Raw genomic sequence first — 27,140 nt, 5'->3', positions numbered from 1 at the left:
CACACACACAGACACAGACACGTGCTGCTGCAGCAGAGTCAAATATAGACCTTGGGGAAGGGGGAACAATGGTAGGAGGTTGGGTTACATTGCCGCAGGGCCAGTGGGCTGAGGGTGTTTGTTGTGAGCCAGGATGGAATGGGAAAAACGAGGGGGAGGGAGAGAACATTTGTTTTAATATATAAACCGCTGCCTGGTGCTGTGCTGTGCTGTGCTATGCTGTGTAGTGTGTGTGTGTGTGTGTGTGTGTGTGTGTGTGTGTAAAAAACCTGGAGCAAGAGCCAAGCTATGGGACGTTAAATTGAGTTGGCAGCTCAGTGGTTTTTGTGGTCTCTCTCCAGCTGGTTTCCTCTACTCCCCTGTCACCCTGGAGAGATTAGAGGGGGCAGGAGGAAGGGAAGAGTCTCCCTGGGCTTCTGCACAGAAAAGTGTTTCTTTCTCTCTTTGCTTTAGGGAAAATTCCCCCAGTGGAGGGGAAGTGACAGCATCACCTATTCCCTTAGCCCAGCATCTGCCTCATGCCACTGATGTCCAGCTGCTTCCAAGGAGCAGGCTCCAGACTGCGAAAGAAAGGGAAGCAGGTCCAGCTGGTTTTGACAGGTAATTTTTCTGGCTGTATGCGAGTGGTGACAGCACTTTGAAAGAGTGGCTGGGGAGGGGCTTTTAGGCTGACTTGCACTAAGGGAGTAAAACACGAATACAGCAGACAGGTGACAGGTCACTTCATTCCAACCCCATGTTCCCACTTTGTGGGATTTCCTTGAAAAGGGAAAATCTCCGAACAGATTCTTATGGCCAGAAAAAATCCTTCCTAATTCTGACCTAGCAGCTGTTCAATGCAAGTGGCAGAGATCAGAGGAGAGCGGAGCAGCGTCCAAGCTTGCAGCAGGGTGAAGGAATCCTTATTCCCAATCTCAGGGGCTATAGAAAGTGCTGTTTTTCCAGACTGGTTCTCAAAAAGCCTGGGCATCATTATAGCAAGTCCAAGACCTAGGATTTTGCAGGGACTGGATGAGAGCCCTTCACTCCTGCATGTTCATCCTGAGCCCCTAGTGCTAGACAAGAAGCTGCAAGTATTCTCCCACTCCTTTTAATTTCTGTTCCCTTCCTTCGCTTCCTTTACTTCCCTTTCCCCATCTCTTAAAGAATCACACAAGGACCATGGTTAAAAAGTGAAAGGAAAAGTCACATGTTTAAATTCACCCATTTTGTCCACCCTCAGATATTGAAATTTCTGTTCCCAACCCTACTGCCTGCAATTTTATGTCTCTAGTGATCAAGTGTCACCTCCTATACCCTGATGACACTCACTCAGTGCTACAACTCTCACTCACCTTTGAAAGGAACAGAATGAAAAACTCTAGGTACTGTATTCCTTGCAGCACTTTTAAGGCTGTCTCTCCCTCCTGCGGACCCTGGGCAGTTGTATGTACATGCAGACACTCATTTTAACAAGAAGTGCTTCTCATTATACAGGTACACACACATACTCACACTCTGTCCTAGCACACACATACATTGACACCACCATGGCTACACAAATACACAGCACACACATTTGGTCCACCAGCATACACAATGGCACTGGAACTCTAACTAAGAAAAATACAGTTTGATTGTATGGGACACTGTTCCCACAGCAGCCTTGCAATGCCCAGTAGCTAATCCCAGGGCAATATCACAGTAAGAATTTAGAAGTGCAGGTGAGGACGGGGAACTGGGAGAAATATGAAGGGTGAGCAATAGCAAGTGCCTGCTTCACTAGAGTAGCACCCAAGGAAGCTGGTACAAGTAGTACTGTTTGAAGGATGAGGAAGGAAGGTGAGCAGCCTAAGCACCAGCCACGGAGGGGGGAGCTCTCCTGCTTTTAGCAGAAGAAGAGATGTGCTCTTCTCCTCTCTGCTTCTCTTTACTGTTATGCCTGGAATCAAGAGAAGAGTGTCACAGCTGTCAACTGAGTTGGGACATGACTAGATCTCCTAGGCGCTATGCTACTACTGATGAAACAGAGATGAAGCTAGTCACTTTATAGAAAATGGAGAACCAGCGAAGGCATCCCAGGATAGAGATGGAGCAGTTCTGCTCCATGAACATCTGAGAAGATGGCTGAAGCATCCAAGAGACTGAGGTTTGGATCTGAGGGCCTCTGGAGACCATGGAAATGGGTGCTCATACACCTGATTTGTGAAGGGAGCAATTCAGCAGTGGTCTAGAGCCGTGGTCTCCAACCTTTTTAAGCACAAGAACACTTTTTTGAATTTAAGAGCAATCCAGGATCTACCTCAAACCCAAATAATCTTGCCTTGCTCCTTCATGCCCCTTCTCCCAGCGGCGGATTTAGGACAGGGAAAGCGGGGCGGCTGCCCTGGGCCCCGCGCTTCCCAAGGCCCCGCGCATGCGCCGTGGCGCCACGGCGCATGCACCATGTCAAAGGGGGGGGGGCGTGAAATTTCGCTGCCCGGGGCCCCGTGGCACTCTCATCCTCCCCTGCCTTCTCCAAGGTCCTGCACCTGCTCACTCCATCCTCCCTCCCTTCTCCATCCTCCCTCCCTTTCACCAGGAAGGGGCAGAGGATTAGGGCACAGGCTCTGGTCTTGGGCTAAGGGATTCGGAATGTAAGAAGGGCTCTGAGCTGAGCCTGGGGCAAGGACTTGGGGTGCAAGAGTGGGTGGGGCAGGGGATCAGAGCTGGCTCCAGCTGGACACTGCTTACCTCAGGTGGGTCCTGGGTGGTGGTACAGTGAGGTTAAGGCAGGCTTACCCCTGCCCTTGCCCTGCACCACCCTCCAAAGCAGTCAGCAAACTCCCTCCATTCCAAACCCTGTTGTGCCCCCCACTCTGCTCTGTGGAGATAGGATACAGGATGGGAGAGGGGGCACCTTGACATCAGCATCCTCCTCTGCCTTCCCTACTCTGCACAGCAAGCAGGAGGCTCCCGGGGAGGGGCAGCTCCAAGGGAAAGGGCAGGAGATACGCAGCAGTGTGGGGAGGAAGCTGAAGTGCTGCGCTTTATAATAGCCTCTTGGCCAAACCAGACAGAATCACCTGTCAGAGGCTCCAAGATCTACCTGTAGATCCCGATCGACTGGTTGGTGACCATTGGTCTAGGAGATAGACTGGAGTGCAAAGGTTTGCTCAGAGTCTAAGGCTCTGTCTATACAGCAGGGCTTAACTCGAAATAAGCTATGCAAATTGAGCTACATCAATTGCGTAGCTTATTTTGAAAGAGCTCATTTCAAAATTGGGAGTGTCTACATAGCACTTATTTCAAAATAGAGCACTCTTCCTCTGACTTCCCTCACTCGTGCAATAAGAGTTACTGGAGTCGGAGTAAGAAATCCTCCAGCTTGACAGTATTTCAACATTATTTCGAAATAATGTTGCTGTGTAGACATACCCTAAGGGAGCTCAGGTCCAAGACGAGAAAAGAGAGGTCATTGAATTGTGACTGTAGCTAAGAGTCCTTCTTCATCCAAGAGGAAGGATGTCTGTCTTATTGATGTTTTAGTGGAGCATGTTAAAAGCCAGGTGTTGCAAAAAGGGAAGGAGGTGCAAGGAGATGGAGTTGAGGGTGATTAGTACAAAGATAGTATCTGAGGTACATGAACTGATGTGCCAAGTGGGAAGAGATGGACAGAGAAGAGAATGATATCTTGAAGCGAGTGAGCCAGTTATAAAGTCAGGTTTGATATCAGGTAGTTAGGGAGCAGACATACCAGCCTGAAGCGCAAGGGGGATGTGTAGCCCATGTCAAATGCTACCCTGAGGTCAAGTGTGTGGGAGGCCTAACTGAAAAAGGGGAGAAATCTGGGCCCTGAGAAGAGTGCTTTCAGTGTTCTGGACTTCCAGTTGAAATGGACCACAAATGCTGTGAGAGCAGCAAGGGGTTGTTGAAATAATTTTTGATAGCATTTTGCTTTGAAGAGTACGGTGGATCTGGGGCCACGCTTGACAGCACTATGGTCAAACATGAATTTCTTGAGGCATGCTGCAGCTTCAAGTGCAGTAGGGACAGAGCTGCCAAGAAATGAATGAAAGCTGCAGGAAGTAGCTGAGTTAGTCAGTACAGGATAAACTTAAAAAACAACAAATGGTCTGGTAGCACTTTAAAGACTAACAAAACATGTAGATAGTACCATTCATTCATGTTAGTCTTTAAAGTGCTACCAGACTATTTGTTGTTTTTAAAGAAATGAATGGGTAATCATAGTGCTGGCAGAGCCAGCATAGGGACAAGGACATGATCCTAGAGAAGTCAATCAGACATGATGAGAGTGGAGATGGCGAGTCAGGAGTATTGGGGGAGGCTAAACAAGGAGGGCAGCATTAGTAGCTGTGATGCTATTGTTAACTGATGCCATTCTGGAGTGGTAAGAAGTGGCAAGCTCTGGGTGGCAGATAAGGGGAAGAGGAGAAAGTGTGCAGGTGGCGGAGCAGACTGGTAATGCTGAAGAGTGAAACCTGAAAAGGCCTTCGGAGTTACACAGAAATAGGCAGGAAGGCAAATTCCTGGATGGGAGAGAGGCCTTGCAGAGGACTAATTGTTCTGTCTAATTCTGGTGGAGCTTTGGGACATCAGCACCTCCCCCGGTGATGTCTTAAGAGGTTAGGAAGGTTCAATGGAATGGAGGGTTCTGGAGGAGCAAGGAAACAGAGATTGTAGAGGAGCAAGTTGGCTTGAAGATGCAGATAAAACAGTCAGATGCTCCCCCGGGGTCCTTGTCACCACACAGAAAGATCCTTGTTACAGGCACACATGCAGACACAAGCAAACAGCTGACTGAAGATAAGGTTGCCACATGAGTAACTTTCCTGGAGAGCCCTGCAATCTTGAGTGGGCAGGGAAGAAGGTAGTTACTGAAGCTCAGTTAATGGCTTGTGGATGGGTATGAAGAAGGGGGTTGGGATTCACAGAGCATTCAGATTTCTGATGGAAGGTGACTGTCAAGATCACTCTACATTAAGCAATGGGCAATCCCTTGAGCTGAAAACTGGCAGAGCTTGTAGGGCAGCCTTTAAAATAGACAGGAAAGGGTGAAGGAGGCGCTTTCAACTTTAACTCAGACAATCCAGCATGAATGTCCAATATAAACATCAAAATAGAATATGGAGATGTTCTTCAAAAGATGATAATAATGGGAGAAAGAGCACTGATCAATGAAAGTACATGTAGAAAAAAAGCAGCAAGCGTGAGCAGAAATAATTGATGGAGGCAGACCTAGATAATGTAGTGATTAAAATGTGGTATTCTGTGGTTCGCACAAGGACTGTGCGGGAGCCACACTGGTGCTAGTGCCACTAGGGGTCAGAGCAGCCAAAACTATGTTTTATTATGGGAGTCCCTCACTATTCACCATGTGGCTCTGAAGCTGCTTGGTTCTCATCCCTCATTCCCAGCAGGAACCTTGTGTTGATATCCCTGAGAATCTGTTGGTCAGTCTCCATGAAGCAGATTTAGGCTGCCTGCCAAGAACTAGGTGGGGAGTTAAAATCTCCACAACCAGCAGCATCCTGTGACGTGGGGTAACCCAAGAGTTGGCCTGGGAGTTTCTCCTTCTTTCACATGTTTCTCCATGTTTCTCTTTGGGGTCGGTTCCTGGCACCTAGTGGTTTCTCCTTAGCTTTTTAATCCTTGTATATCCTTCCCCCTTGTTTTTCTCATACATTAGGGGACCTTAGCACCCCAGCGGTGGGAAGGGTTGGCTATTCAGCCCCCTCACGCCCGTTCAGTGTTTCCTGGGCAGACCAGAGGGGGCTGCAGTGCCATTCCACCCAAGGGGATCCTCCCCCAGGACTGGGGCAGATTCTGAGTCTGTAAGGGGGCTCTTTCCTTCCTCCTCCCCTCCCCTGCTCTGGTGTGCAGCTGCCCCCATCTCCTAGGTGAGCAGGAACAGGGACAGCCCTTGGGGCAGATTCTGCGGTGGAGGCCAGAGGGGGAAAGATCTCCCAGGAGGGGGCAGGGAGGCGTCAGCCCGGCTCTCGGCTCAGGCAGAGGTAGCTTCCCCGCCACCATCCGGGCCGGAGCAGGTGAGAGGTGAGTGGGGCAGGGCCGGGGGGGCTGGCTGCGGCTGGGGGCGCTGGGTTTCCTGGCTCCCGCTCGCAGTCGAGCTGCGGGAGGCGGCATGTCCCGGGGAGGGCGCGGGGATGTGCAGCCACACGCAGCCCCTGGCAGCCGGCCTGAGCGCACGGCAGCGGCGGGAGGAGCAGCCGGAGCGGGGAGCCTCGCAGCAGCTCCGCAGCCCTGCGCCGACCGAACCCCCCGCAGCCGGGCCGGGCCGGGCATGGCAGCCCCCCTCCGCCGCTCCCCGCGCTAGACCAAAGGAGCCCCTGCGATCGCCGAGGTGAGGAGGCGGCAGCGGCCCCGGGGGGCGCAGGGGCTGGGGCGGCCTGCGGAAGGCGCAGGGGGCGCGGGGCTGGGTGGGGGGCCGCGAGGGGAGGGAGGATCCGGCTGCCTGCGGAGGAGCTGCTGGGGTGGGGGCAGGAGCCGGCGGAGCTGCAGCTGCCCCACCACACCGCACGGGTCCAGGCGTCGGACTCCCGGTGCCGGCGGCCTTTGCCGGGGGGCGCCCCCTACGGGGCCGAGCAGGCGCTCGGGAAGCGGGGGGGGATATGGCTGAGCTGGGGTGGGGGCAGCATGTGTCCGCACTACGCGAGCCCCCTGCAGCTGGCCCGGGAGCCGGGGGCTGGAGGGGAGGCGACCGCAGCGGTTCTGGAGACCTGATCTCCAGGGCCATCTCTTTTAGCCCCATCCCCCGCGGGACAGCGCCCTACCCTTCGCTGGCTGAGGATCAGGCTGAATTCAGAGACGCCGGGGAGCTAGGCAGGTCATGGGGGATTCAGAGGCTGACAGTGCCCCCCACGTAGGCATTGAACCGCGAGGGGAACACCCCTGCACACTCCATCCTGCCAGGGGGAGTCAGGCCCTGGCCTCAGGAAGCCAGAATGTGGAGCTAGAGCAATATCAAGGTCTGAGATTCAGCGGCATCCCCTCCAACAGCTTCTGGGGGCAGGGCACAATTCTTGTCTCTGAGGAGGTTGCTTTTCTCAGCTGATCCACTTGGTGCTTTGTCTTCATTTACAGCTAGGTTAGGCTTAACCCCCTGTCCTAAAACAGAGCTGTGGAGACCTCCCCCCCCCTCCGAAAGTAGGACAATTGGGAGATCAAACTGGTGTGTTTGTGAAGTCAATGCTAAGGGATCAGAAAGGTCAGGAGGGCAGCTCTTGGTGAAGAGCAGAGCTTTAGAGGTTTGACCATAGCAGATCCAGTAAACCTGAGACACCAACCCCCCATCAGGCACAGAACCCCCTGGTCTATTAGCCCTCAGAATCCCTACTCAGCTAGCCTAATAAATACAGGAGTATCAAAATAAGAAAGTTCCCTCAGCTCATGAGAGTGACCCAGGGCTTGGAATAAAGACCTAGCCCCATCCCAATCCCGCTCACACCACCTTCAGCATTGTCAGAACACTTTACGTTTATTTAGAGCCTTTCACTCCAAAGGATCCCACAGTCTTTGCAGGCTGCCTCCCCACCAGTGCTGGGAGGTGCTGCCTTAACTGCAGGTACAGTGTTGGGAGTAATACCCACATTATGGTTAAGATGAGAGGTCATGCCTCAAACTGGGAGACTTCATGAGAAATCTAAGGGAAGATGACCTTTTCAATGACATGTGGAGTGAGGCTCAGCTCCTAGCGGCCCCGGAGGAGCAGGCTGCCAACTGTTCAGCCATAATCCCTAAATTATTTTATAAGATTCACAGGAATCACTTCCCCCTCTCCTGAAATGCAGCAGCTGTTCAACAGCACACACTAGCACTACACAGCATTTTGGGACAGGAAGTGAAGGGGAATCCAGTGCCCAAATGTAACTGCAGGAGAATTCAGGGAGGTGGAATTTGGTCAGGCTAATCAGAAGTGCCATGGGACCTCTAATGATCACAGGTGGTTAGAATCGTGGTTCTGCTCAGCTGAAAGATGCTTCTAAGCATGGGGTGGGCAATAATTTTTGATGGGGGCCCAACTCCAATATTTTAGTAAGTGGCCAAGGGCTGTACTTTTCTAGGTGGGGTCTGGGATGGAGGGTGGTTGAGGAAGGGAGCTTGGAGTAGGAGACTGAGGTGCAGGAGAAGGTGTGGGTTCTGAGAGGGAGTTTGGGTGAAGGAGGGGGTTGTGGCATGGGGCAGGGAATTGGGATGCAGGGTCTGGGAGGGGATATAGATATAGGAAAGGATTCTGGCCTGGGGGAAAGGTGTAGGAGGGGGTGCAGGGTCTGGAAAGTATTTGTGACCCGAGGGAGGAGTTTGTTCAAAGGGTTTGGGTGGTGACCCAGGCAAGGGAGGGGCTGGGGTGCCATAGGCAGTCTTTGGCCAGTAGGCGTTTACCTAGGTGGCTCACAGAGAGCAGCCTAGCGGGACCTTTAGGCAGGCTCCCTGCCTGCTGCAGCCCAAGGCCACTCAAAGCAGCTGGCTGCTCCATATGTTTCTCTGCGCTATGCATGGAGGAGGGGAAGGAGAGGCTTTTTGTGCTACCCTACCCCCAGCATAATCTCTCAGCTCCCATTGGTCAGAATTGGCCAAATGGGAGCTGAGAGATTGTGCTGGGGGCAGGGCAGTCCATGAAACCTCCCCCCTCCCACCACAGTGCAGAGAGGCATATGGAGCAGCCAGCTGCTTTGAGTGGCCTTGGGCTGCTCCTTACCTGAGGGCCCAGGTGGGGTGAGCTGCATTCAAAGGCTTGGTAGGATGGATCCAGCCTGCGGGCCGCATCTTGCCAGCTCTTGTTCTAGCAGCATCATACCCCTAAGACAACAGGACAGTCCAGTCCTTCTATCAGTGCTACTTCCTGAAAAGAGTTTGCTGCCCAAATCCTAGGAAATCTCCCATCCATATTAATTCAGCCCAATACTGCAAAGCTTGCAAGCCATCCTTATGGTAGAACAGCCCGTCCTTCTCATCCACACACTTGGGTAGAGTCCTTCTTTATGCTCGTTGTTCTCCTAGGAAAATTGACTGACCCTTCTGATCTTATTGTATTTCTGTCCCTATGGTGGCACTCTACAATTGCCTGCCCACAACAGTCCTAACATGCCTCAGAAAGCTGTGAAAGAACAAGGCCTTTTTGAGAAATAGTAAAATGCTGCTCCAGGAGAACAAGCAGCGGATGGAAAATAAATGGACTCAGAAACATTGGGACCACCAGTGGCTGTGCAGGAAGGCAGGAGAAACAGGAAAAATGAACAGCAATCAGTTAAGAAAGGGAACATTTGCTTTTGCTTCTTCAAGCTTTAACCTCATGTCTAAGGGCCTCTATCCCACTCCTACTTCCTGCAAACGTTACTCCTGGCAGTGCTGACCACCTGCCAGAGTGGGACAGAGTTATTTTCCTCCCCTCTCCTTGGAGTCTGGCAGAGATAGAAGCAGTTTCCCTGTGTAGCCCTCAGCTTTATTAGGTTTGCTAGCTGCAGCTGAGTCTAGTGAGAGGACACAAAGTGCAACTGACAGCAGTATGAGGACTAAGAAGCAATCCCTTCAGCATAGACTGAGCACTTCAGAGGATCATAGAATCATAGATTCCTAGTGCTGGCAGAGACCTCAGAAGGTCATCAAGTCCAGCCCCCTGCCCAAAGCAAGATCAACCCCAACTAGGACCAATCCTTAATCAGGATGTGACCCATCCATTTGGAATGCAGTTATGATGCATTGCTAGAGTCATGTGGGTGATTTCAGGATTGAATAAAAAGGGGATGGTTCCCTTATGCTAGGGAAGTGGGATTTCTTGAGGAGAAGGCTGAGATACATGGATAGGCTGCAGGTTAATAGTCCTAGCCATTAGACACCAATTTATAGTTCTGTTACATACCTTTAAAGGAGGCTGTTTGGACCATGTAGCTCTGGTTGTCCCCAGGAGAGGAGGGAGTGCGGAAGGACCAGGTGAAGAGATGTAGTGAGACTGTGACAAATGGACAGCCCTTGTAGAAAGCATGTAAACTCAGAACTCAGAAAGAGGATGGCAGGGAGAAAGGGGTGTCTGAGCCAAACCCAGCAAGGCTGCAGAGGGGTGGGTGGAGAGGATTTTTTGACCATGCTCTTTATGTCCCTGTAGGTGCTCATCTCGGTGGGGCCACATTGACCATGCTCAGAAGTTTCTGTCTTCAGCTCATGTCCTTGGTTTGGATCCTCTTGGCCCATCATCATCTTGCCCAAGGTGAGGCTCTGTAGAAATGTGTTTTTCCTCCTGTGTCCATCCTTCTGAGCCCACCAGGGCGCTGCTGAAGTCTCATTACATCCCTGCTGTCCAAAGAAAAGGAAGCGGATCTGATGGACGAGAGCAAAGGTTCTGCTTAGCCAGTAGGCATATTGTGCATGACTGGCTGCCATCAGACGGGCTCCCCGCTCTGCTTTCCCAGTGTGTCGTACCAGCGCAGCACTAGGCAATGCCCAAGGGGATAGAACGCAGGACTCCCTTGGGCTGTATACAAAGCTCACTCCCTTTCTGTAAGAAAGCCTGGATTATCACTATTATCGCTGAGACAAGTTGTCTTTGCTGGGCAGTTCCAAGAGGCAAGGAAAGGCAGGGAGAGTGCAACAGGCCAGCTTGGATCCTGAATATGCCCCAGTTAAGTGGCCACAAAGCACCTTCCGTGGCTGCGTGCTTATAGGTGTGCAACGAGACAGTACTCAGCCACAGGCTGACCTGGCCCCGCATGCTGCTCCAGATTAGCCAGGGCACATTATGGGAGTTTCTAGTTCTGATCTGGGCCATAGGACATCTGCCTCCCACTTACAGTGAAGGCCATTAAGGATGCTGTGAGGAGAACACACCATCCCCTCTGATTTCTCATGTTCTACGTGGTATAGCTTAGAGAGTCTCTTTTGCTGGCAGCCTGACATAAGCTCTGCTGATGGGACTCTAGACCCTATACCGGGCCGTAGAGATGGACTCCATCGCTGTGCAGTCCTCCATCTCCAAGACAGGGGCTGACATTTGCTTCTGCTCTCCTATTCCTACCACATGCAGGTCTCCCTTCCTGCTCTGGTCTGTCTGCCTCTACCCCATGTTTCAGGTGTGCAGTGACACCTGCTGGACAAGGGGCAGGTTGAGAAGCTGCTTTCTTAATACCCATGGCGCTGGAAGCTGAAGACTAACCATGATTGGGAGTGGCGCTCCCCCAGCCTGTCCCAGACCCCCCACATGCGGGACTGAGAGCTCTGAATTTGGCCTAATGGCCACTCCTGAGCCCTGCAAAGCCAGTTTGTCTCAGTGATAATCAGTGAACAGGAAGGAAAGAAAAGGTTACCAGAGAGAGAGGGAGTCAGAGAGCAACGAACAGGAAGGAAGAGGGCAGGAGATGAGAGGAGACACTCGATGAGGAGCAGCAGGGCCAGACCGTGGCTCAGTTACAGCCATTGGGACCTTTAAATAAATAAACAGAACTCGACACCCGTCAGGTTATAATGCCCCCCTCTTGCCTTCTCTGCAACAAAGAGTGAGATTGTTGCTCACAGCCTGGCCATGGCAGAGCCTCGCAGCCTACCTGAGTAGCACTCTGAAAGCATCTGCAGCCCTACGGGGGGAGGCATTGCTGGGGACTGAGATGGTGCCAGTCCAGCTTCACTCACCTCACATCCCAGGGCAATGCGGCTTTTCCCAAAGGACACAGAAATTTAGACTCGTTAGAATAGAAAACATTCTAATGGGCCTTAAAACCCCTCAGATTACTGTTCAGAAGCTAGTCCCAGACTTCCCTCTCATTATCATTTATTATGTTATAGGAGTACCAGTCAGGACTGGGCCCTCTTGGCCTGGGTGCTGTAAACCCACAAGTAATGCACATTCCCTCCCAGAAGAGCCGTAGGAAAGTGCCATAGATAAGGTGACCTAATATAGGCCCTTGACATGAGCAGACCTGGAACCTGGGGCTTTCATGCACGGGTGTATGTTAGCAAGGGCTTGCTTTTCTCACCTCCTTGTGCACTAACTGCCTTTCTCTGACCTGTACTGCAGGTGATGACTGCAGTGAGCACTGTAACCTGGCCCACGGCTCCTGTGACCAGGACGGCAAGTGCAGGTACAGTGTTTGGTGGGGAACAGTAAACGTTCTTCGGACAGCAGCTCTCTTGCATCACAGCTTATTTCTGGAGGATAGCTAAACCCTTTCCTAGGCCAAGGGATGCAGAAGGGCTCGTTCTACTCCTCAGTTCACCCAAATCTCAGTCCCCAGGCTCCAAGAGTCACATACTCCGACAGCTGCTTGGACAGACCATGCTGTTGGTGGGAAAGTGTGGGTCCCTCTGTCCGTTGTTGTGGGCTTTGCTTCAGTGCGTTTAGATCCCACCTGAAGACAACTAACTTGCAGAGTTCTGCAGAGGCAAAGTGGCCCCTATAATCTCAACAGCAGTCTGAGAGGCAGCACAGCAATTTGTGAGAGGATCCTCAGGGCTCCTCAAGGCTTAGCTATATGGTGGTGGATAGCCACCCCAGCAGCAGCAGCAAAAGCTTAACGGTAAGCAGCTAAAATTAGACTGTGAGCTCTTTGGGGGCAGGGACTGTCTTCCTGCATCTGTGCAACATGGGCACTTGCAGAAAACATAATATACACAATAGCTTTGATGCCCACAACAGAAAGAGCAGCACTGGCTTGAATATTGGCAGAGGGTGCAGTTGTAACAGTAGCTGTACTCTGTCTGTGCTACTTGTTGCAGCTGGGACTGGGGGATGGCATCTAAGATGGTGACGTGGCTGCTTTGGGATGCGAGAGGAGGCAAGATCAAGACAAGGGTGCTGTGCTAGTCAGGTTGTGAACCTTGCTGCGAGTTGTTGTGGTGGACATAGAGGTGGTAGCTCTTGCCTCCATTTTCAGGTCTCCACTTGTTCTTTGAATCCTTCTGCAGCTTGGTAGCCCTTTCTTGCTACCCTCTGATCCTCAGAGAGTCTGGCTAGCCTATGCTGCTTTGCCAGCTTTCATTGCCCACATGCTCCTTCAGCCTCCTACAGAAGCGGAGAAGCTGAAAACTCAGCAGGGATCTTTCGGAATTGTAGGCACTGCATTGAGTTGGTGAGGTTTAATACTGTGGTACGTTTAGTGTCCAATTCTTATTTCTTCCAGCTACGGCTACACTGCCCTCTCTTGCGCAAGAAAATATGCAAATGAGGTGAAGTGGTGAATATCACGCCTCATTTGCAAACTTAATGAGCTGCCATTTTTGCACAAGGGGCTTTTGCGCAAAAAGGAGCCATCTACGCTGCTCCTTCTTGCACAAAACCCCCCTCTTGCACAAGAGCAGTTCTTCCTGAAAAATAGCAGCAGAACGGCTCTTGTGCAAGAGGGGGGTTTTGCGCAAAATGATGGCTCATTAAGTATTCAAATGAGGCACGGTGATATTCATGGCTTTGCCTCATTTGCATATTTTCTTGTGCAAAAGAGGGAAGAGTAGCTGTAGCCCCCGTTCTGTGACCTCAGCTCAGTTTTGCTTTCTTCCAGGGGATCTATTTCTTGGACACCTAATCTCCCATGGGAGAGGCAGGCACTGTCCAATAAGGGAACACTTACAATCAGTGCCCCCCCTCATCCTTTGAGATCCAGAATGCTACTGTGTACTGCTGTGACTGGTTTCTCCATCACACTCTTATGGGAAGCTTGTGGAATAAGTTGATACAACACAGGGACCCCATCGGGGGTACTGCGCATTGTTTCACATCTGGATTATTGTACAGGTTCTTGAGTTCCACAGTTCAGGAAGTGTAATGGGGTGTCCATCCCACATGTGCTGATCAAGGATTCATATGGGCCTGAAGGACCAATTAACTTGCCTGCTCATACCTGGAGAGGCAGCCAGGCCTAATTAGAGATAAAGCCCAACTGGGGGAAGAAAAGGGCTTGTTTCTACAAAGAGCTGGGTGAGCCCAGTTAAGGTACAGTATCCTGGAAAAACTCTGCCGCATCCAAGGAATGCATCTGCTCTTCTGAAATATTTTTGGAAGAGCAGACGTGTTTTTTCGGCATCCCTGTAAACCTCATTTTATGAGGAAGAAGGGATGTTCCAAAAAAGGGTTTTTTTCCCGACATTTGGCCCAGTGTAGACGGTTCGTAATTTGCATATCTTTTCTGGAAGAACTGTGTAGTCTAGGCACAGCTTTAGTGAGGAGAGACCCAGAGGAGAGGAGAGGAGAGGAGAGGAGAGGAGAGGAGAGGAGAGGAGAATGTTTCCTCTATAGGAAGCAGCCTGATAGGAGGCTGAGAAGTGGGGCAGGCCAGCTAGCTACTGCAGGAGTGAGCTGGAAGCCGGACTGGAGACAGGGACCCTGAGGAGTTATAGCTTGCCTGAACCTCTGAGGGGCTGGGGGAAGAATGTGTTACCTCCTGGACAGTGGGTTATTTAAGACATGGGAGCCGGAGATAAGGTATGAGAACAATCTGTAGGAGATGATGCACACTTGTGAGGAAGAGGAGGCCATCTGAAGGTTTGGTTTTGTTGATATTTCTTTTGTCCACTGAGGTGAGGGCAGGAGTTTGCAAATTGGTCTGGCTGGGGGCAAGGATAATCTTATGGCTAGAGTAGGCCAGAGGACAGTAGGGGAAACTGAGGCAAAGGTTGTTTAGCACAGGAGCCAGCCTGGAGGGGGCGTGTTGTGTTAAGATGGCACTTTGTTGCAGGAAGGAAATGGACAAATTATACTCGTAAAAGACGGCAATAAAATGCATAAAGCTGTGAAGCCGTTGGAGGAATTCTGCTTTCCTGATGGTGCCTGCCACCTGCCCTTTAACTTGGCTGGAAAGATACAGGCGTTTTCTTTCTGTCTAATTTGATACTTGGATACAGAGCAGATTACTGAGAGGAGGATAATGTGGACTTGCAATTAAAATCAAGGCTGCTGGCCATATGTCTGGGGTTCTGTTACCAGCTCTGCCTCTGCCATCCTGTGTAGCCTTGTAGGGTAAATCCCTTTTCTTCTCTGCCTCAGTTCCTACATTTGTAAAGTTTGGATAATACTTACCTTCACCCTTTGGGAGGATTAAGGCATTAAGTGTTGGAAAAGGCCTTTAACAATGAAGAGTGCAAAGCGAGTGCTGCTATTCCAGCTTTTATGGGAGAAAATAAACACAGTAGCAGTGTTTGTCGTGTAAGCACAAAAGGCCACTACAGCCATGTTACCAGCCCAGATGTACATTTGCACAGTAGTTGCGAGTGTGATTGCAACCGAGCAGACCTAGCAAAGCTAGTTTTAATCTTGCTAGCTTGAGTCCTGGAGCAGTCATTCTGTGGCACCACCTGCTAGCTACAGAGGAATTACCCAAGGTTCCACGAATGCTTCTACAACCAGTACTTCCCAGCTTCACTGCTGCTGGTACCAAGCTAGCTGCAATAAAGCTTGCTTGGGTACATCTACCAGCTGCCATTACACCTCATGATCATAGTGTAGACATGTCCAGGATTTGTCATTTCTGCTTCTTCGTCGGCCTTGATGGTCTTTCAGAAGAAACAATTTTCTGCCTCGGGAGAGCGCTTTGAGAGTGGATTTTCCAAGCCCCCCCCACACACACTTCTAGCAAGTGCAGGATGTTGTGTGAAAACAGAATTGTGTGAGCCATTATATAACTCAGTTCTTGCCTGTATTGTGCTGCTGTTGGGGAAGACTGCTGTGCTCAGACTGACCTCTTGCAGGTGTGACCCAGGCTGGGAAGGAGAATATTGCGAGCAGTGTGTGCGGATGCCGAGCTGTCTCCATGGTACATGCCATCAGCCGTGGCAATGCATCTGTCACAATGGCTGGGCTGGCAAGTTCTGTGACAAAGGTAAGTTCCACCAGCTGGACAGGAATCAGCTTGCTTCAGCAACAGGCAACTTGTTTACAAGAAAGAACTCCAGATGGGGAAAATGTGGTGTGGGGAGAGTCCAACTGCCTTGCAGAGCGGAGGAGGGGAATGTGGAGGGCACAGGGATTAGAAGCACCAGGTGTCAATCCAGCTGCCTGAGTGTATCCCCATGAAATTGTACTTTTTACTCTTTTATGGGTAGGGCCGAAGCCCAGCACACATCCCCTAAAGGGAAGGATGATGCAGCTGTTTAGGTGACCAGTTGTTTCTCATGTGACACGTGTGCTGGAGTCTTATCTTTCCATCAGAGATTTGGCCCCTCTCTTTTCCTTTCTACAGAAAGTGGTTAGGCGGCTGGACTCTGATCCCTGTTTGCAGGGCCAGTGATGCTGTGACATTAACAGTATTCACTGGCTTTCTCTCACGGTTGGGACTGCTGACAGTTGTTTCCTATTTCCAGCTGCACTTCCTGCATTTGGAAGCCAGCTGGGTGGGATCCACTCAGTCAGTTTCAAATGGGAGTGAGTGAGGAAGCAGCTTCATGGCAGCGTAGCTAATCTGTCCTCCAGCCAGAGATCTTCGGGCTCTGCTCTTCAGGTTGGAGAGAGTACAGACTAGGGATGTCTATGTGTAGACGACTACACGACTGACTGATACGCATGAGTTTATTGGTTAATCCTGTCATCTACATGCATTTCCCCTCCCCTTTGCTGCCTCTATGTCAGAGGCAGCAAGGCGGGAGAGGCGGGAGTTGATGTCCATGGGGAGTTGGCTTTTAAGCCGGCTCCCCACAAGCACCAGATCCACCTGGTCTCCGCCTCTCATGGAGGCAACAGCACAGAAGGTAAAGGGGCAGGCAGGTGCCGAGACGTGTGGGAAGCTGGCTTTTAAACAGCTCTCTCTGCATGCAGGCTCCATGGACCCACCTGCCTTGCTGCCTCCTACAGCCTGGGCCTGCCACGGACAGAGGCTGTTCAGCGTCAGCAGCCCTGTCCGTGGGGAGTTTAGACCCTCTGCAGTCAGGGGCTGCTGCCACTCTGCGCTGCTGTATCAGAGGCAGTAGAGCAGAGCAGCAGGCAGGAGCTAGTCTATGCAGGAAGCTGGTTTTTAAACTGGATTCCCTTGTGGACCAGCTCCCACTTGCCATCCTGTGCTGCTGCCTCTGATAAGAGAGACAGCAGTGCAGGGTAGCAGGAGGCTCGGAGAGCACCGGCTACCGGCCCCACCCCTGGGGACTATCGAATAGTCATGTACCATTTGATGCGGTTACATGACTATTCTATTTCACGCTATATAACATGCTTAGTACAGGCTACAGCATACAGTAATTCCACAGCGCTCAGAGGCAGAGCAGCAAAGGTTTCCCCCACTACAGAACAATGCAAACATGCACTGAGAGCTTCAGCTGAAGAGTCCTAGGCTATGTCTACACTGGCAGCTTCTTGTGCAAGAACAGCTGTTTTTGCACAAAAACTTGCCTGCTGTCTACACTGCATGTGCATTCTTGCGCAAGTAAATTTACAGTATAGCGTTGTAAAACAGGGCTTCTTCCGGATGAGTTATTCCTCTCCCCACGAGGAATAAGCCCTCTTGTGCAAGCTCTTCCATGACAGGCAACATGAATTTCTTGCGCAAGAAGCCCCTATGGTTAAAATGGGCATCAGAGCTTTCTTGCGCAAGAGAGCGTCCACACTGCCATGGATGCTCTTGTGCAAAAGCACGTGGCAGTGTGGACGTGCTCTTGTGGAAGATTTTTTGCACAAGAATTCTTCTGCAAAAGAGTTCTTGCGCAAGAAGCCACCAGGGTAGACATAGTTCTAGAATTTAATACCAGTCGGGACAACCAGCTCATCTTGATGATCTGACCCCTCTGTGCCACAAGCCACTAAACACTACTCAGCTGCCCTGACTTCAAGCCCAACCACCAGAATTAGACCAAAATTTTGCCGCCCTCAGAAAGCTAAACTAGCGTGTGCCACAAGTGGAGAACAGGAGGGCCAGAGAGGTCAGCCCCTACAATGGCAGACAGGCCCACTGATGGAAGGGGTGAGGGAGGCAAAGGAGGCAACTGCCCAGGGGCCCAGTGATTCAAAAGGGCCTAGGGTTCCCAGACGCTGCTGCAGTTGGAGTGCCATTCGGTACGCTCCACTGGCTCTGAGGGCTGGCTGCCCCTTCCACCTGAGGCCCTGCTCCTTCCAGGAGCACAGAGCAACCTCGCCCCACCTTGCCCAGGGGCCAAGCAATTCTGTAAGCTCCCCTGATGGCAGGGAGTTGATTGTGTTGTACCCTGAGGCGCTCTGTGTAAAAGCTACGCTGCAAAGGCTGGGAGAAGCTGCAGATCGTGCTTCATTTCCTCCCTTTGGGGTGGATTTGACAGTTCTTGTTGGCATCAGCTCAGCTCACCAAATGCCTCCTGTTTCTCTCTCCTCAGATGTACACATTTGCGAACACAACCCCCCCTGCCAGAATGGGGCTGGATGCGTCTACGATGGGGACGGGGAGTATTCCTGCCTGTGTTCTGAGGGCTTTCATGGAAAGGACTGTGAGCGGAAGACAGGGCCATGTGAAAAGGCAGGGTGAGAGCAGCCGGGCAGGCAGAGATTACATAAGGCATTAGCTACAGCTTCTACTCTACCAATCAATGGCCAAACTTGGATCATTAGCTGTGGATTTCCATATGTCTATGGCATTGAGCCAAAACCTTCCTAATCTTTAGGCAAGCTTTGGTTTAGCTCAGTGGTCCCCAACCTTTAGAGGCTCCCAGGCGCCCGGGAGGTGGGGGCCATTCACCCGCCGGGCGCCCGGGAGGTGGGGGCCACTCACGCGCCGGGCGCCCGGGGGCGGGGTCGCGCGTCCGGGGGCATGCCAGGGGACCCTTTTGCGCAAGATCCTGTAAACCTCATTTTTTGAGGAATAAGGGATCTTGCACAAAAGGTTCTTTTTCTGAAAAATGGCCCCATCTACACTGTGGGGTTTTTTTCGCAAAAACCTCTTCCGCAAAAAGGATTGGCAGAGACTATGCAAATGAGTGCAAGATTTGCAAATGAGCACTTCATTTGCATTTCCTCTTCTGCAAAAACCAAACAGTGTAGACGGAGCCAATGACACTGCCTCGGCTTTGCCCTCAGGGAAACTTACTGGGAGCCAACCTTCCCCTTTGTAAAGTTTGGCTTTAGGATTTCCCTGGTGTGGGATTGGCCAGTACCTTGGCCACACTCTGTAGAAGGGTGGGAGGGGCCTGTGCTCCAGGTGTATCTATGTATGTCCATCCAGGCATCATGGAGGCTTTTCTCTCCTCTGTGTAGGAGGGACCCAAACATCTGTCCTTTACTCTCACCTGCTTGAGGGTGCAATTCCCCCTCGTGCAGAAAGCAAGCACATGGCCTGAGCACCACTTGAGCCCATGTGTATGTGTTACCCTGAGCCCGCGTGCCAACCTGGGGCCAGAGCTACGTCCTGTCCAGGCCTGTGATCTGTCCCTGCTCTCTGCCTGCAGGTTTCCGTGCAGGAATGGTGGGCAGTGCCAGGACGAGAACGGCTTTGCTAAGAACTTCACCTGCAGGTGCCTGGCTGGCTTTGTCGGTGCCCTCTGTGAGGAGGATGTAGATGATTGCCTGATGCGACCCTGTGCCAATGGTGCCATCTGCCAGGACGGTATCAACCGCTTTTCCTGCCAGTGCCAGGTGGGCTTTGAGGGGCGTTTTTGCACCATCAACATCAACGACTGTGCCAGCCACCCGTGCAAAAATGGGGCAAAGTGTTACGATCGCATCAATGATTTTGACTGCTTGTGTCCTGAGGGTTTTACTGGCAAAACGTGTGAGGCCTCTGCTCCGGAACCGACCTGGGTCCCCTTCTACCTTTCTGCTAACAAGGAGAACAATGATCCTCTGAAAAGCACAACCAGCGAGTATCTCTGGGTTACGCAGCCCGAGCCAGTCAGGACTGTGGTTACTGGAAAGCGGGTTGCCAACCACAGTGAGAAAGCCAGTGGGGGAGGGCTGTTGAAAATTTCTGTGAAAGAGGTGGTGACCCAGCGGGACACAGGGTTGAGCGAGTCCCAGCTGGTGACCGTGCTGGTGTTTGGGACACTCACAGCCGCACTGGTCCTGGTGACCATACTGTTAATGCTGCGGAACTGGCAGAGAGGGCGTCGGAGGTCAAACTGGTGCCAAAGCCCCTCACAGGCTGCAAGGAAGCTCCAGGAACAAGAATGTCAAATGGGCATGTTAAATACAGTCATGGTAGAGCCCAGGAAGACAACAGAGCTGTGAGGACTCTGGCACTCTGAGTGGGGTCCTGGCAGGCAGTCATGCCAATGAACCCTTTAAACTGTGCCCCGGGAGTCATGCCGGTTGAGTATCTCCAAAGTACTAATGGTCTTTGGTGCAACCTAGCCTGTGATTCAGTGGGGTGGGGGTTTCCACAGGGCAGCAAATCTGTATTTGAAGACACAGCTCTCAAACAGGGCGTGACCAATCTGTTCTGGATCCAATTCATCTTCATCAACCAGGCGTACCTAGGAGTCCAAAGCAAGGGCTGAGTCAGACCAGCCCACTCCTGGAAGCGACAGCACATGGATTTCATCAGCTAGCGCCAGAAGACATTGGTACCAACTTATACTAACCCAGGCTAGACATGAGACTGATGGTGCCAGAGCAGGAGAGAGGCATGATCCTCTGTGAAACAAACTCTGCCAGGCTCCTGGATGCTGAGTAATTCCTAGTGCTGGCCACTGTTGCCAGCTTTGGCCTATTGTTCACACTGGGGCTAGGGCTTCTGGAGCTGTTGTGGCCCTTCTGTAACACTGTGGGCTTCTCAGCTCTTTGGTGGCCATAGTATGCCCATTTCAAACTGCACAGGCCCAAGAACTGAGCAGACAGACTCCCTCCATAGCCTTGTGGTGCTGTGAGCTGGTTAGGAGTGACTCCAGAGGTGGCATGAGAGCCCATCTTGCCCTTTTCTGTCTGATACCATGTCCCTTCTTCTTGGATTGGGGATTGTAAGAATATTTTGTACCTTGCTGATAATGATCCCTGGGTCTCTTTTCTCTTAACCAAAGAGTCTGGGCTGGTTTGTGTGTGTTCTAATAGTAATTCAAAAAGCTCTTTCCCAACCATAGCACATGCTTCCGCTTTCCCGCTCGCTAAGGGGGAGAGCCAGAGGCAGCTCCCCAATGTGTGGAGGAGGATGGGACTGGCCTATACCATGTGTCCCTGTAGGAGGAATTGAATATGGAGGAGGCTGGAAGTGAGCTCTGGTTGGTTCAGTTAGGGTCCATGTCCCAGTTCAACTGTCTTCCCCAGTAACCCCAGGCACAGAGCTGGGAGTAGCCGATCACCAGCCCTGATAGCGCTTTGCAATACAAAGTGCAGGCAAGGCTCTCTCTGGGGGATGCAGGGGCAGATTAAACTTTTGGATCGCCCTCTGGGAACAGAAAGGTGGCCCTGCCTGCCCAGCAGCCATTGTGCACCTTGCAGTCGGAAGCACACCTGATCCCTACAACAAGGGAATGGGACAGAAGAGGGAATGGGACATTTAATCATGAATCTAGGTCCTCTCCTGTCGGGTACAATCTCATCACCTTTGACCCTGCATAAGGCTAGACACAGCGCCACAAACAAGGTGGTGAGAGTTTCCCTGTTTCTCCCCACTGCCCTGCAACCTTATGTTAGATTCAGGCAGGGTCCACAGAGGCCGCTCCCCAGGCAGGCTAAAGGAGCTAGAGCCCGAGGTGGAAGGGAGGGCTCCGGCCTGGGTATGAGGCAGAACAGACAAAAGGGTTGGAGGGAGAGAGGATTAGGGTTTCACCAGCAAGATTTTTTTTTTAAATACACCGATGGATGATGTACCTTTATCAAATAAAATACTAGAACCAGCTCAGCGGCTAAATGAGCCCTTTGCTGGTGGTGGTCTCCCTGCTGCTCTCGGTCAAGTCCACCCTCGAGCTCTGCTGGAGGAGCTGCTCTGCAATCCCTGATCCTTGTGCTGCACCCCAGAGAGACCCTCTCAACCATGGGGCCTATTAGGACTAAGAAGTCCCCATCACCCCAAGACAGAAAGACACAACACAATGGGCAGAGGGACCAGGGCACCCCGCAGGGATGCAGCTAGATCCTGCAGCCTCAGGTGCAGGGAAGTGGCATCTGTATCTCAGGACAGCCTGGAAAAAGGGTTGCTTTTGCTATGGGTATCCTCAGAGTGCTGGAGAGGGGCTGGACTGTGCAGTGATGGCAGGCTCCCCAAGCCACAATCTAGGAGGGAGTGAGATGGGTTATGAACCTGTTTAGCCTGGCTACTGGCAGCGGGGGGATGGGAGAGGGAACCTGGAAGTAATTTGGGCAACATTTGCTCAAACACCCATCCATGGGGAGGTTCGGCTTATACAGGCCAATCTGACTGTGTGGGAAACATGGATTCAAAGCCTAGATCTGCTGCCCCCTCATTCCCTGTCCACATCCTCAGGTTGGCAGTCTCTACCCTGCCATGTGAGACCCCCAGGCTCGAGTCTTCAATACAGGTCCTCTATAGTCATGCTAGAATCAGAGCTGTGCTGAGAAGAGTTCTCCAGCATCCTGCCCCAAGAGGCTATGGAGCTGGGGATGAGAGCTATGACATCTCATTTGGAACAGTGCTCCCTAGATTAACTTTGGACTTTTAAACACCTGAAGGGTGTGGTGTCCCCTTGTAGCCATGATGAACACGACATGCAACACTGACACTATCTCTGAGCACTAGCATACCTCTACATATTAATGATGCCAATGCCTACTAATCGGTCCAGTGAGGCTGTAGCATAAGGAAACCAGAGCTCATGGGAGGAGGTATCTGCAGCCTGTGCTGGGCTCACAACATGCATAAGGGCTTACTTCAGCAGATGTAGGGAGAGAGGAACCATGGCTCCTAGCCCCTGCCTGTCACTGGGGTCAGTATGGAGAGTCACTGGGCTGCCTTGAGGAGACTGTCTCTGAAAACAGCGTGTGTGAGAGGGAATCTTCTGTCAGGGAGGGAGCCTGTGAGCAGGCCTGGTTCTGGAGAAAGGGGAGCAGTAACAACAAGCAGCTTAAGAAAAACATTTGCCCTTTATTGTAGAATCACGTGTTTTTGACTAGGAGCCACCGATTTACCTGACAGTAGAGACTAAACCCTCATTACACCAAAGGGGGTGCTGCCACAAGCTAGAAACATTTTTCCCCATCTTAGGACTCTTGATGCAGACTAGTAAGTCTTGGTCTCGCTCCATCATTGCTCAGGAAACAGCGCCTCATCCTCCTATGACTTCCCACTTGAAATATGGTCCACTCTGAGCAGAATCTGAGCCAAGAGCCAGTGTCACCCTCTGCTGTCCTTTGTGCAGGCTAGTGCATCCCATATGGCAGCTCTAGGCCCGGCAGGAAGTGGGTGCCTGCACTCACCAGCCTGTGAGGTCCAGCACATAAGAGATTTGCAGATGTGCAGCGAGGAGGTGCTGGTTACTGGTTGCTTTCTCTGCACAGGGAAGTCATTGCTGCCCACTGGTCAAGAGTCGCTGAAACAAGGAATCTTCCCTCTTGCTAAGGGCAGCAGGTGAATCCAGCTCTGCCACCTTCCCTGCATGCATCACTAGCACACGGTCCGAATCCAGGATGGTATTCAGCCTGGTGAGAGCAAATATAACCACAGACATAAGGGGCAGGAGTGCCATAGTCTGTGCAGAGAGACATACCAAATCAATTCAGCAGCACAGACGCCTGGGACACCCCCACTCACAAGCACACATTTCTACAGAGCCCCTCATAGCAGTTGCTGGGGTAGCACTTACATACAGGGATCACTCCTTCAGTGCTGAAATGCAGCCATCTCTGGGGAGGAATCTGGGAGCTGTTTAACAGGAACACTACACAACAACTTTTAAAACAGGGCAAGAGCGCAGTAAGATAGCATTTCCAGGTGACAGCAGGGAGGCTGGGAATCAGAGCTCCTGGGGCACCTGCTGGCTTTTCCACTAACTGGCTATGTGAACTTGGGTGAGTCACTTCTCCAGCTTGAGCCTCAGTTTCCCTATCTGTAAAATTGGACTAGTAATACTCACTTCTCAGGGTGTGAGAAGCCTACATTCATTCCTGTCTAAAGCACACAGATACAGTGGGAGGATATAGTATTATTAATGGGTACGGCTTGAACCCCTCTAGTCCAGCACCCTCAGGACTTGACCAGTGCCAAAACAGAAAATTTGCTGAGCCATGGAAGGTCAGCATTGTCTAGCAGCATTACCAACATTTCCACTGCTTACTGAGCTCTGAGAAGGCATTTAGGGGTAAATTAAAGGTAAATAAAGCACAGAAGACTGAGAGCCAGGACTGGTGGCTGTAAACAAACTTCATGGGACTATGAGAAACTTGGCCAGAGCCCTGATAACTGGACAGCCAGCTAACTAAAATTATGCCACACCATGGATATTGCTGGACCAGCACATGCCAGACTAAAGAAGTTCAACTTGTATGATATTAAACTGCATGGAGCTGTGTGATGTAACAGGAATGCAATTGGATCAGAACAGACATTAATGCCCCAACCATTACAGAAAGTAACGGTGGATTTTTATATGGGCCCCCGGTGGTCATGATCTCAGTTTTTCATCTCCCGCAAAAGACAGCACCTCCCATAACCGTTGGGGCCAGGCTAGGGTATAAGCAACAATTGTGACTGGGAGAGAAAAGTACCAACTACTCTTGCATCTCCTGGATTTCCCTAAAGATCTCCCATCCAAGCAATGACTTAGCCATATTTGATCAGATCCATCTAACAAAAAATTCCAAAACCCATCTATCTCAAAAGTGCTTCAGAGTGAATGACCAGAACAGGGCAAATATCAAGTGATCCATCCTGTTGTCCACTCCCAACTCCTGGCAGTCAGAGGCTTGGGACAGACAGAACATGGGGATGTAACTCTGACCATTGTGTCTAATGACCATTGATGGATCTATCATCACTGAACTTACCTAATTTTTTTTTGACCCCAGTTATAATTTTGGCCTTCACAACATCCCCAGGCAAGGAGTTCCACAAGCTGACTGTATGTTGTGTAAAGTAGTACTTCCTGTGGATTGTTTTAAACTAGGGATGTTACATTTCGAATAATCAAATCAAGTAGTCGATGGAATTTCCATCGACTACTCGGTTATTCGATAAGGGGGGGTGCTTGCTATCTCACTGCGCCTCTCTCTTTGAAATGTACAAGAACTGCGGGCTCTCTCTTCAAAGGGAAAGGCGCAGCAGCAGGGACGCCTCTGCCTCCCGTGCCCCCCACGCAGCACCGGCTCCTGCTCCCCACCTTGCTGCCTCTCTCTGATAGAGGCAGCAAGGGGAGGGTGAAGCGACTAATCAAGTGACTACTCAACTATCCCATAAGCTTATACTTATGGGATAGACAACTAGTCGCTTACATCCTTATTTTAAACCTGCTGCCTACTCATTATCTGGATGATGCCTGGTTCTTGTGTTATGTGAAGGCTTAAATAACCCTCTTATTTGCTTTCTCCACACCATTCCTGATTTTATGGACCTCTATCACACCCTCCTTAGCTGTTTCTTTTCCAAACTGAACAGTCCTCCCGACTTTTAATCTCTCTTTAGGTGGGAGCTGCTCAATACCCTTATTATTATCAGAGAGGAAGCTGTGTTAGTCTGTTTCAGCAAAAACAACAAAGTCTGGTGGCACTTTACATTCTAACAAATGCATTAGGGTATTAGAGCATGCACTCATGAAAGCTTATGCTCAAATACCCTAATCAATATCTTAGTTTTTGAAGTACCACTGGACTCCTTGTGGCTTTTAATTACTTTTGTTGCCCTTCTCAGTACCTGTTATAATTCTAATGCATCTTTTTTGAGATATTGTGACCAGATCAGATTAGTCTACAGCCTAAGATGGCTTGGCTGCAAGGTGTTCTCCCTATCCACCAGTCTCTTCTTTCCCTGGGATCTTTTTAACCTAGTGGTAATGGCCCCCCATCTGAAGAGCTACGGCATCCATCTCTGGCCCAGAGATGGCTGTTCAGTTTCATCCTCTGGCTGTCCTGCAGTGCCCTCTACTGGGCAAGACCAGCTCTGTTTCATGTTCAGCACCTCTCAGCTCTCCATGATGGCAGGGAGCTTTGAGTACAATTGTCAGGCTATCAGTTCTCTGCATTCTCAACCCCTTTTCACCTTCTGAAGCTGCAGTACCCCTGTTCTATTTGGTAGGAAAGCAAGTCCCTTTCAGACAGCTTCCAGCGACACACAGAACATGCTGGGTTCCACCTGGCACCTATGAAAGGGAACAGTTTACTTTTGGACAGTATCCAGATGCTCCTGGAGACAAAGTCAGGCGGACTGGGGCCCAGGGACAGATGCTGAAGGGGGATGGTAAATGCCTACTCCTTCCGGAGCAGCAAAAGGAAACAGACAGGTTTGCACTTGAAAAATCCTGTCATGTTGATTTTGTGACTCACCTCACATATGGAGCTAATATCAAAGTGGGGGGCAGTCACATTACTGAGACTGTAGGTGTGGCCACTGGGTGTGGCTGGGGGAAGGTGTGGCACAATGAGTTTAAAAACAGAGGGTTGCCCCTTTCTCTCTCCATAAGGCAAGTAGAAGGCTCTTCGCTGCCCCTGGCAGCCAGTCTCCCAGCCAAGGGCGAAAGACTTGTGCTAGTACTCTAAAAACAGCTGTGCAGATGATGTTTCCCATTGTTTGGGCTGGAGCTCAGGGTCTCAAGACCCCACACTCTGGCTTAAGAACCTGAGCTCTATACCAAGCCGCAGCATCTACACAAGTATTTTGAGAGGGCTAGCCTGAGCCCCTCTAGCACAGATCTGTGGGTGGGGCTGAGAGTAGGAGTGGGGCTGGAGATGTTTCCTGCCTGCCAGAGGCAGGGGGGCTGCTCCAACCCCACATGGTTCATTATAGGCAGGGAGCACTCAGGACCGGCCAGAGCAGCCCCTTCCCACAGCTGGGGTGGAGTACTCCCTCCACCCGTCCAGATTTAAATGATTAACTTAAGGTTTAACTGGTTCCAATTAAACAGGATTTTACATCCCTAGTGGAGAGGCTGCTCCCCAGTGCAGAGGAGACATGCCCTTGGCCTGAGGGGAAGCTGGCCATACCTGTGAGCAATTGTGAGCACAGTCTTGTCAGTAAAACGCTGGCGGATGGTCTGCTGTAGCAGCTGATCGGTCTTCTGATCCACACTGGCTGTAGCCTCATCGATGCACAGCACCTGTCAGTGAAACAGCAACTGAGTGAAGGGTATCTCCATGCCATGGGAAAAGATCTCTGCTCCCAGCCCTGAGATACACCTCAGAG

General features: G+C 51.1%; 2 protein-coding genes across 10 annotated transcripts in view; one reads left to right on the top strand and one right to left on the bottom strand.

The window, feature by feature from the left end:
- The first annotated feature begins 5,588 nt into the window (after window positions 1-5,588).
- DLK2 (delta like non-canonical Notch ligand 2) lies at window positions 5,589-21,520 on the top strand. 3 transcript variants are annotated; one of them, XM_075924998.1, is made up of 6 exons: window positions 5,589-6,033; window positions 10,100-10,201; window positions 12,002-12,065; window positions 15,661-15,791; window positions 18,244-18,388; window positions 19,309-21,520. In XM_075924998.1, exons 2-6 carry the CDS (start codon window positions 10,129-10,131, stop codon window positions 20,084-20,086), a joined length of 1,191 nt encoding a protein of 396 aa, XP_075781113.1. In that variant the 5' UTR covers window positions 5,589-6,033; window positions 10,100-10,128; the 3' UTR covers window positions 20,087-21,520. The 3 variants fall into 3 exon arrangements, with proteins under 3 accessions (XP_075781113.1, XP_075781114.1, XP_075781112.1); XM_075924999.1 differs by having other exon boundaries at window positions 5,980-6,026; XM_075924997.1 differs by lacking the exon at window positions 5,589-6,033 and adding an exon at window positions 6,069-6,340.
- A 1,190-nt stretch (window positions 21,521-22,710) lies between these two features.
- Window positions 22,711-27,140, bottom strand: part of ABCC10 (ATP binding cassette subfamily C member 10) — a 31,846-nt gene continuing 27,416 nt past the window's right edge. For 5 of the 7 annotated variants that reach the window (XM_075924991.1, XM_075924988.1, XM_075924992.1 and 2 more), the window contains exons 21-22: window positions 26,942-27,054; window positions 22,711-23,449 (exon numbers count right to left, since the gene is read on the bottom strand). In XM_075924991.1, coding sequence (XP_075781106.1) covers window positions 23,314-23,449; window positions 26,942-27,054 — 249 coding nt within the window. In that variant the 3' untranslated portion in view covers window positions 22,711-23,313. The remainder of the gene's footprint in view (window positions 23,450-26,941; window positions 27,055-27,140) is intronic. The other 2 variants (XM_075924995.1, XM_075924994.1) reach the window with 1 other exon arrangement.

This window comes from Pelodiscus sinensis, chromosome 3, assembly GCF_049634645.1.
Source record: "Pelodiscus sinensis isolate JC-2024 chromosome 3, ASM4963464v1, whole genome shotgun sequence".
NCBI lineage: Eukaryota > Metazoa > Chordata > Testudines > Trionychidae > Pelodiscus > Pelodiscus sinensis.
Note: the sequence above shows the minus strand (reverse complement) of the source record. Positions and strands in the feature narration are given on the sequence as shown.

What these genes read in the sequence shown, in the direction of transcription:
- DLK2 (XM_075924998.1), top strand. Translation starts at nt 10,129, where the DNA reads ATGCTCAGAAGTTTCTGTCTTCAGCTCATGTCCTTGGTTTGGATCCTC. An exon ending in CCATCATCATCTTGCCCAAG is followed by an intron (nt 10,202 to 12,001) that starts GTGAGGCTCTGT and finishes CCTGTACTGCAG; the next exon opens with GTGATGACTGCAGTGAGCAC. An exon ending in GGGCCATGTGAAAAGGCAGG is followed by an intron (nt 18,389 to 19,308) that starts GTGAGAGCAGCC and finishes CTCTGCCTGCAG; the next exon opens with GTTTCCGTGCAGGAATGGTG.